This window comes from Cupressus sempervirens, chromosome 5, assembly GCF_028749045.1.
Source record: "Cupressus sempervirens isolate cs-2001-9-10 chromosome 5, ASM2874904v1, whole genome shotgun sequence".
Classification (NCBI taxonomy): Eukaryota; Viridiplantae; Streptophyta; class Pinopsida; order Cupressales; family Cupressaceae; genus Cupressus; species Cupressus sempervirens.
The window spans coordinates 33,123,014-33,133,734 of NC_143122.1; the positions used below are offsets into that span (position 1 = coordinate 33,123,014).

The window sequence follows — 10,721 nt, forward strand, 5'->3', positions numbered from 1 at the left end:
GTTACTTATACCTTGCAAATAATAAAAACTCTTGATCAGTCAACCTTGATGCTTTCACACGCTTTACTAATTATAAAATAACTTTGGGTAGACATCTAGGATGTCGGCCCATCATGATTAAGTAATTATTTTGTTACCAAAATAATTCCTTAAGCCATACACTTCAATTTATTGACATGCTTTGTTATGCTTTGTTAATTACCTATACTGATAATCCTTCTATAACTTATGTCATACTATCCATATAGATTTGTGCACTAACATATGTCATCATGACATTGTCATCTATCACTCCTCAACTATGCATGAGCTAACTTGAAGTTCATCATCCATACATACCATATATGTCTCTGTACTGCTGCAAACTATCTAACATTTAGACAATTTTCTAACCCTGATTACATCATGAAATACCAAAATGGATATGTTGCCATAAATGACAACACTCATACATATACCTAGCCATATTGCTAACAAATCCTTGGTATGAATTTTTTTCGAGATAGGAAGAACGAAAGGTGTTGCACTATTTCTCTATGGAGAACACTAAAGATATTAGCACACCTTTACTTGGTCATTTAAGATTTACTAAAGAGACGTGTCCAAAGATACCAGAAGAGGAGGCTAAGATGTCTAAGGTACCTTATGCTTCAACTATAGGGAGCTAAATGTATGCCATGGTATGTACTAGGCTAGATATTGCACATGTAGTAGGAGTTGTTAGTAGGTATATGAGTCATCCTAAAATTACGCATTGCAATGCAATTAAATGGATTCCTAGGTATTTATGAGGAACATCCAATCATTATTTACATTTTGGGGGCTCTATTACTTATTTATAGGGATATGTTGACCCAGATTTGGCAGGGGATATTGATACTAGGTGAAGTGCTACAGGTTATGTATTTACTATTGGTGGGACAATAGTGAGTTGGATTTCTCAATTGCAGAAGGTTAATTCTTTATCCACTATAGAAGCAGTGTATGTTGCTGGTACAAAGATATCCAAGGAGATGATATGGCTTGAGTTCTTCATGTAAGAATTGAGACACCCACAAAGGGATAATTATTTGTTTACAAATAGCTAGAGTATCATTCATCTTGCGAAGAATTATGCTCTACATTTAAAGACAAAGCACATACAATTGCGGTACCATTTCATTCAGTCAGTTTTGGATGATTAACAATTAAAGCTAGGGAAGATATATAAAGATGATAATCTAATAGATATGTTTACAAAGGTAGTGACATGGGAAAAGTTGAAGTCCTCTTTAGCTTCAATTGGTCTTCTAGACCGAACAAAATAAAAGAACAATAGGGTCAAGGGTGGTTTGATATGGGAGTGGGAGCTACAAGTTTAGCAGTGCTATGATGAGTCTTCAAGTGGGAGGTTATTGGTGTGGAGTCTGATCAGTCTCCAAGTGGGATATTATTGTGATGTGGAGCCTAATCAGACTAGGAGGTTAATTTTCCCCCTTTATTCAATGTATTTTCCCCCCAAATCATTATTACAGGGGTTTGGGGGCAACGCCTCTTGCGAGGTCTTGGGGCAGTGCTCCCTATTGTAGTACATGGTGGAGTCAAGGGGCAACTCCCCCATGAGGGTTTTGGGGGGCAACAGCCTTGAAGCCAAAATTGAATTGACTATTGTAAAGGCATCAATTGTTATTTTTCTATTAGACAACTTATTCTAGCCCTAAATTTGTAAGCGACAAAACCTTGTCTAAAGTGGGTTAGGGTTAGGGATTTCATAATGTAATGAGATTGTAGCTTCTTGCAGTGGTATTGAGCTGTAAGGGATTGCAAATTGTTATCACTAGATAATAATAATATTGGACTTAATATTGGTGGATGTAGCCCAAGGATTGGGTGAACCACGTTAAATCTTTGTGTCATGTGTTCTCTTATGTGTCATCTATTCTTTTTAGATATTGGTTATATTTGCATGTAATTTTTATTTATGGTTGTGGTCTTACTATAAGATTCCAACCCTGTTAGGAGCTAATAGGAAGTCAACTGAACCCACTGTCCAAATTGCTTCAGAACTGTCTTCACAAAACAACTTTAGGATAACATATCTAAAAGTGAATTAACTGATATGACAACTTCTTTTCTAATATAGTTATTTTGAATTTATCAATACATCATCAACATCATCCTCTTCTCTGATCTCACCAAATTTGCATCAATTCATCAATTACAATCACAAACATACATGTTACACTTACAACCCAAGAAAACATCTTTCCTTTATACCAAGTCCTAACAACTAATTGAGTCGACCTTGAGGCTTTCCAAATTTACAATGAATAATATAGGACCTCATTAAGATAATACATTACACATTACATTATAATTACACATCCTAAAATAAATTCCAAATACACAATCGCCTTGACAATGAACATATGACACGTTACACTTCAACGACCATCACAGAATCATCACTAACATCCGCTACCTTGAACAAATCAACACAAACACGTCTTCAATCATACTCTAAACCTCGCTCAAGCAAATTACATCTAGCTTAACAGAAACAATTCAATTACTTGTAAATTGCTCCTTGCAAACTGTACTCTAAATAGTCTTCAATAAATCTGCCATAACTCACGCAAACATTTGAATTACTTTTTGCGAACATAGATACATCATCAAGACATGTCCACAATAATGAATATAAGCTTGTTGAACTAAGTTCTACAACTTCTAACCGTGCTAACCAAAATTCTCCCAGCAACTCTGATTGTTTCAACCAAAATACATATATGTTGATATTAATGACAAACTAAGTCATGAATGCAACACATAAGCACTCAATCGTCTTTCAAATATGGTGATAGACTCCCCCATAAGAATACCTTCAACATTCTTGCTAACATAAGGAAGGAGTCTGAAATAGTCAAAATAAGACATAAATTACACTAAGTGATTACTTATTGAAAGTAGTCGTCTTGAAAGAGTTGTAATCAACTACGATACAAAGTGACATTGTGATTTACCGTCCAAAGCAATGCTAGAACCAATGAAGGAATATCATAGTAATCTCTACATCCCAAGTGAAATAAAGGGTCATAGATAGTGAATACAAAAGTGAAATCCCAATCTAGGAGTCCACGCCAAAGGATGTTCCCCACTCACTACACCACATCCATCCTATTCCAAACTTTAGATGCACAAACCCCAACACCACATAGTCATAGCCGTTCTTGATCTCTCCAACAATGTAATGTTAAAGAATCAAAGTCATAGCCAACAAAAAGAAAAAGGAAAGGGCAAACTAAAGTTGAGCAATAAAAAAGCATCCCATCCAATCCCCATGAAAACATGGCCCGATACAAAACCTATCCAATCAATCAGCCCTTTCATTCCCACAACGTTCACCACGCAAAAGCTGCAAAACATCACAAATCCATACATTATAAAAAGATAAAAGGCAGGCATAACATCTTTCCCAACTCTTCCCATAAAAAGAATCAAAACTAAACCATAACCGTCTCATGTGAATATGCCGTATCACTTGGCGCGGTCAGTCAACATATACGAATACGGATACAACCAGAAAGGAGGACTTTTCTACGTATGCCGGGAAAAGGTATTTTGGCCGGCGCGAATATCGAGGCTGATATGGGAGCAGATCTTAACGGGAACTCAGCGGGACCCACCACAGCTGTATTTTACGTAATCCTGGTCAAGTGTTTGACCGCAACGTTGTTTTTTTATTATTATTATATCGATGTCACATTGTTGTTGTTTTGTGAAGGGCATTTAATATTATTTTATATATCTGTCGGTTCGGCAGCTTTTCCGAGCCTGCCATTGCCGAGCCGGCGGGTATGGCGTGAAAATCTGGACGGTACGAGACAGCCTTTTTTGGAATAAAAGCTCCGTCAAATGACGTCCTCACAGGTTACGGCGGACTGTTTGATTTTTTTATTAAGTCACGTAATTTAAAAATTCACGTCGTTTTCCGCGTGCGGTTTGGAAGAATTCGTGTCAGAAAATGTCCGTCAAGTTTTTGGACGAAGATTTTTTTCTTTTTAATGCTTTTTGACCCGTCAAAAGAATTTGGCCGTCGTCATTTAAATTAAATGACCCGCACGGACATTTTCCCAGTTGAGCAGTGAAAACATTTTGTACTGTGCCCTATCTCTACAAATATTCGAATGTATGTCTAGGCATTTAATTATTATTAATATTTTTTATTTTCTTTTTCTATCTTTGATTTTATCTCATCAATTAAAAAATATATATTGACTTAATTTATGTTTATTGATTTTCTTCTTTCAATTTCCCTAAATCTTACAATTGTTTATTTATTTGGAGACTAGAGAATTAAAGATAATTAATTTAAGAGATGAAAGTGTGATTTTTTTGTTTTGTTTTAATAATAACAGAAATATAATTGTTAAATTGAAAAAGGTTTTGAATTAAGATGTTTTACTTTATTTTCTAAAATTAGTAAAAAAATTATGATAAATAGTCAAATTTAAAATAAATGTCGAATCTCATTTATTGATATAAACTAAAATAAATTTCAATAATTAAAACAGTAATAATATTTATTAATTCTAGGCAAGAGCCTATAACACAATGATAAATTTTATACCAACTGTTTTAAGTTGGTAGTTATATAAATATTATTTAACAAAATTATAGAATGATGTCTAGTTATTATATGATGGCTTCAATGAAAATAAGTAATTGTAATTAAAAATTAAATTTTGGAAATATTTTTTTCATTGAAGATCATACTTTACAATGTCACCCTACAAGGTCCATTTCTTTACTTGAGCCCTTTTTATATAGTTTAATGTCTAAATATTTACTAATTAGTGCATAGAGTACTAGAAATTGTAACTACTCAAGTATCTTTGACTCATATTAAGAAGGGACAATTCCTCAAAGGTAGTTCAAATGGACTCCATCTATTAGGCAAAGATTGTCCACACTCTCTTATAACACCTTAGAATAAAAATAGGATTAAATAAATTCAAGTCAATTTGTATCCATCGCCATCTTTCATGTCACTATGGCCAAAATTTCTAAGTGATATGATGAATAATAAAATAATAACACCTCGCAACCAAATATATGGGCATCTAAGCATTCATTCTAGGGTGTTTGGATATCTAACATTAGACATTAATGTCATAATTCTAATTAGGATTGAGAGCTAACAAATAGATTAATTTATCAATTTTAGGGAATTGATAATTGAAATCAAAGATATCTAATTGAATCAACCCTATCTTGATTGTCACATAGTTATTTAGATATTTTGATATGTCCTAAACAAAGTTGTGTACAATCTAACCTCTTAACATGGTTTGGTCTTGGTGTCACAATTTGTTGCCATCTACTCTTACAAATAACTTATTACCTAACAATCACATATATTTGGAGCTTGGTAGTGATAAAATATTACCGTTTAGATCATCTTATATACAAGGAAACCATTTTGATTTTCTTAATAGCAATCAAGCCTTTATCTATCTATCTATTTATCTATATATGCAATTCTTATTTTCTTTTCTTTCAAATGACTTAAGATTATGGCTTAACCACAAAATTCCAAATGGTCCATATGAATTAACTGTAATATACATTGATGATTAACAATACTATCTTATCTAGAGGACCTATGATTTAGTCTACATATACATATAGTTTTAGATAGTCAGCTCAATTTTTAGCATCATCATTTTAGATAGCATGCTATGATCTATCATATTTTTATTTTTGTAAGACCTAAATACTAAAGTGTTTGTTTGTTTACATGAAAATAAGATAAATTGATTAAACTTAAAATTTAGAAAATTTGTACTAAATTAAGGAAAAGATCAACCTCTACCGGACTTGGTGCAGGTACCTCAATGAAAGAATTAAAAAAACTGTACAAAAATTAAGAATTCTAGAGAACTTTAGACATTTTGAGTTCCGCTTAGTCAATGTCTGCCAACCCCACAATCCTCCGAGAAGAAATAGTCATGTTTTTGCTCGCCCACTACCTAGAATTTGTTAAACAAACCCTCCACCAGAATTCTTACTAAAATTAGAGAATTCTTCTTCTCAAGCCTAAGAATCCAAGTAGGTTGCTTTATTTGGCGAACATTTGAGGCTGAAATAGCTAGCGGGTTGCTAACCTGTTGAAATTTAAGGCTAAAATAGCAAGCGGGTTGCATTCTTATAGCTTGAGGCTAAAATAGCAAGTGGGCTGCTAATTTGTTGAAATTTAAGGCTAAAATAGCATGTGGGGTGGTAGTTTTTCCAATCAAAATTGGCGGAGTCGTGGAGTACACGAGAACCTGCCTCTAAAATAGTGTCCTTATTAACCAATTATAAGCCTTTTAAGTGCGGGGATGAAATGCCATACGTATTTTAAGCAATAATAAAAGTACGTGGCAGCGCTTAAAACGTTCAAAGTGTGGGATGGGAGCGATTGCTTGGAATATGTGTGGGCATTAATATTGAATGTGAAGCTAATTTTGGAGGGGTGTGGAAAAAGTTGTCAAAGGATTGATGGGAATCCAGATAGAAGAGCACGTGGGATGTGTCAGGACAGGGGCATAACAGAGGAGAGTATCATTGACCATCTTACTTCCCTCTTGACCATAAATAAATTCCCAATAATACTACATTTTTGTTTAAATTTGTTTTATGCTCTTCCTCAAATCAAGATTGTACACTGTTTCATTTGATGTTAAATCCCATTCATTCTGCCCTTGTTCATTCATTCATTCAGGCTCTGGAAGCCCATCTGTCCTCCTTAAACACACAAACTGTCCTCTTCTTCTGCCAAAGCACCCATCTCACGCAGAGAACAGAGAAGAGCAGAAACATGCAAGTTTGTCATATGTTTTGAATGAATGAATGGGAAAGCACAAGGCTACAACAACAAAGCTTGTCTCCCCACTGGCGCTGGAACTGAGTGAGTGCCTGATACCATACCATTTCAGATGCCCCATATCTCTGGACCTGATGAGGGACCCTGTCATCCTGTGCACAGGGCAGACCTATGACAGATCCAGCATTGAGAAGTGGGTGGCCAGTGGGAACACCACATGCCCTGTCACCATGCAGAGCTTGGAGGATTTCACCCTCATCCCCAACCACACCCTCAGGAGGCTCATCCAGGAATGGTGTGTTGCCAACAGCTCCATGGGCATCCAGAGAATTCCCACCCCCAAGCAGCCTGCTGATCCAAGGTTGGTCAGCTCACTCATCCATGAAGCCTCCTCCTCTTCCTCCTCCTCTTCAATCTCCACCAGGGCCAATGCCTTGAGGACCTTGAGGAATCTAGGGAAGGAGTGTGAGAAGAACAAGGCCATCTTGGCCCAAGAGGGAATTGTACCAGTGTTGGTAGAGGTGGTAGTCACATCTTCAGGGGCACCAGTGGAAGGAGAACAGGCTAGAGATCCAAAAGACCCAGATGGCCTACAGGGCCATAATACCCCTGATGATCAATTGTATGAAGAAGCATTGGGTCTCCTGCCCTTCTTCAGCATCAATGATGGTGAGAGAATAGCATTAGCCCAACCCCATGTCTTATCACACTTGAGCTTCTCCCTTCTGAGGGGATCCATGGAGGTGAGGGTGAATGCAGCACACTTGATTGAATCCCTGACCTCATCTGACAACCTACATGAGCTGAGATCAGTGGTTGGCAGCACAGATGGAATCCTACACGGCCTTGTGAAGATCTTGAGGGAGAATCTCTATTACCCAAGGGCACTCAAGGTGGCCATCAAATCACTCCTCTCACTATGTTTCATCAAGCCCAACAGAGAAAGGGCAGTCTCAGCTGGAGCAGTGAGTGCTCTGATTGAGGGTATTGTGGATTATGACAAGTGTGAGGCAGAGAGGGCTCTTGCCACCATTGAATTGCTTTGTAGGACTGATTCAGGCTGTAAGGCTCTATGCAACCATGCCCTGACTGTCCCTGTGTTGGTGAAGATCATACTCAAGGTCTCTGGTAGGGCTACAGAATATGCAGCTGGTGCACTGCTTGTGACTTGCAGTGCTTCAGAGGGGCTACAGAAGGAGGCCATACAAGCTGGGGTTCTCACACAGCTCTTGCTTCTTGTCCAGAGTGATTGCACTGAGAGGGCCAAGAGGAAAGCACAGATGTTGCTCAAGCTCCTCAGGAATGCATGGCCAGATGATTCCTTTGGCAGGACAGATGTTGTGCCCTTTTAGGGTTTCAGGGTTTCACACTCACAAGTACAAGCCAAGTTTCACAAGATGACGTGGTCGGATACATTCTTAGCTCTATCATCCGGATCATTGTGTATGATCCGGAACATGATGCTAATAAACTCCACACAATCTTACCCAGAAGTATGAGTATAATATCATGGATTGTGGAAATCTCATAATCCTGAATGTTTGTCAATATTCCAAGTTCTCAGGGTTTTTCTTTGGGTGTTCAAGGCCAGATCTCAAGGTTGCTTTGTGATCAAATTCTCATCGATGGCATTTGTAGATTTTTGAATTCCTATTCTTGATTAGGATGTGATATATATAGCCAAGCGAAAGCCTATAAATATGTTTTTATGGGTTATGCTGATTTTGAAGGCTTATATGTCTGTATCTAGCTCTGATGTGAAGAAGAAGCTCTCAGATTAAGAGCTAATAGGACCATAGATAGATAAGGAAGAGCTCAATAAGCCCTCTTCTGCTTATATGTGTATTGTATTGAAAAAAGAAAAATGTTTTTCAAGTTTCATAGCATTATGTGAAAATTATTTGGGGACAAGCTTGTTGAATCTGTCCCCCTTGATTCTCAAATAAAACAGATTTAATTGAATTACAGAGGGCCGTTTTGCTGTCTGGGTTTTGAAAAGCAGGTGTCATATTGTACCGTTCTTTTGCTGTTTGTAGATTCATCAATTTTGAAGATTTCCCGTGGTTGGTATGAAGTCTGTTTAGAATTTAATCGAAGAAACTGCATATGGTCTCAGATCAAGAATCGTTAAGAATTCAAACATCAGATTATGAGACTGATCAATAATGTTTTTGGCAAGAATCGTTAAGAATTCAAACATCCGCTTATATTCATGAGTCTGATCAATAATGTTTTTGGTATTAATTTTGTATAATTTTTTAATCAGTGTTTCTGATCACATTCTATTGTTCATCATCAGAATAGGAACAGAAAGTTCAAGAAGATGTTCTTGAAAGATATTTGAACAGTAGATTCCAACAAAATGATAATAGTGGACGGTGAATGCTTCCTTTGGATCTTATTTAGTAAATTAGCTTTGATATTTCAGATCAGACTAGGCAAGACAGGAGAATAAAAGCTAATTATCTTTTTCTATTACAGCATGTAGAAATCAATATATAGTTCGTATAATTGATGTAAGGAAACATTTTTTTTTAGAAAACTGATTTTTTAAAAATTTGATGTTATCTTAAAAATTTACAAAACTATAAAGTATTTGTATAACATTAAATATTTAGATGTTATCACATAATTTAATTGGAAAGAATTTTATAATTATAATTATATAATAGCATATAAGTCAATATTTCAATAGATCTCTTCTTCTACAATATGTTAAAATATTAATTCAAATTTTAGTAATTAAATTTAAAAGATTTATCATAATTTTGAATTAATATTTTAGGAAATTTCAAGTTTCACTTAATTTTTTTAAATAAGTTATTTAGGAAAATATTATGAAAACTTTTCCTATCACTCGTAGCTTTGAATCATTGGATGAATAAAAAAGTTGATCATGATAAAATATGATATACCTAGCTTGATTGAAAAGAACAAGTAAGGTGAGAGGCATCACCTTATTTGGTAGTGAATGCCAACTTTGAATTTTATATACATTTATGTAAATTCTTTTCTTGTCAAAGAGACGTGGGTATTCTTATATCTGCTCCCTAACTTTCCCTGCTGAGAATATGACAAGTATTCCTTTGCTTGAAGCTAAAATAAACAATGGTGTGATTCATATTCCATCATCTCAGCTTTATAGGTGAAGGGAGGAAAAACAAAGCCCTGATGTGATGAGTTGTAAAAGAAGTCAACAATATCCACATCATATTTCAAGCAACCAATAATCTATCCATAGAATTTGGATTCTAAGCATAGTGTGAAAGCTATTGCTCATGAAAATTTAGATGAATTTGGCCATTTTTTTCTTTCAAATACAATGTTGCTCATTCAAGATTCAAAAGATTCCAAAGAGCATATGAAAGATTGACTCAATGAACACCATTATTTTTATCGGTTCTACACTTTAAAAGCATTATTATTGTTGGTGGTGGAAAGTTCTATAAGGGAACTTTTTTGAGGGCTTTCCCTTATAGGTTAAGGAAAATATTAGGTATGATGTGAAGAAGAGTGAAGGAGCATATTAGGTCTTAGTATTTGAATTTTTTTTTTTTATATGTAGAGATAGATATGTTTGTTTATTTTATTGGTACACTTTCAAATGAATTATAAGAAAATAGAATGATTACATGTACCTTCTTAATATGAATAATAATTAAGAAAAATAAAATTAAAAATGGGTGTAATAGTATTGTGATGTTTTGCATTTAAAATAAAATATAAATATATGAGTATACTATTATAAATGTTCACTAAATATTGTATTTCACTATATTAAAGAAAAGAAGTTTAATTAATTCTAAAAACTTTGATAAAAGCAAGATAAAATCAAATATAAATAAATAATTATTTGATTAACAATAGATCTAAT

At 35.0% G+C, this 10,721-nt stretch overlaps 1 protein-coding gene across 1 annotated transcript; it reads left to right on the forward strand.

The window, feature by feature from the left end:
* Window positions 1–6,604: 6,604 nt before the first annotated feature.
* On the forward strand, window positions 6,605–8,845 carry LOC149554447 (U-box domain-containing protein 26-like). Its single transcript, XM_089828496.1, has one exon. It carries the CDS (start codon window positions 6,874–6,876, stop codon window positions 8,197–8,199), a length of 1,326 nt encoding a protein of 441 aa, XP_089684622.1. The 5' UTR covers window positions 6,605–6,873; the 3' UTR covers window positions 8,200–8,845.
* Window positions 8,846–10,721: the final 1,876 nt, after the last annotated feature.

Coding starts and splice junctions, on each gene's coding strand:
- LOC149554447 (XM_089828496.1), top strand. CDS start 6,874: ATGGGAAAGCACAAGGCTACAACAACAAAGCTTGTCTCCCCACTGGCG.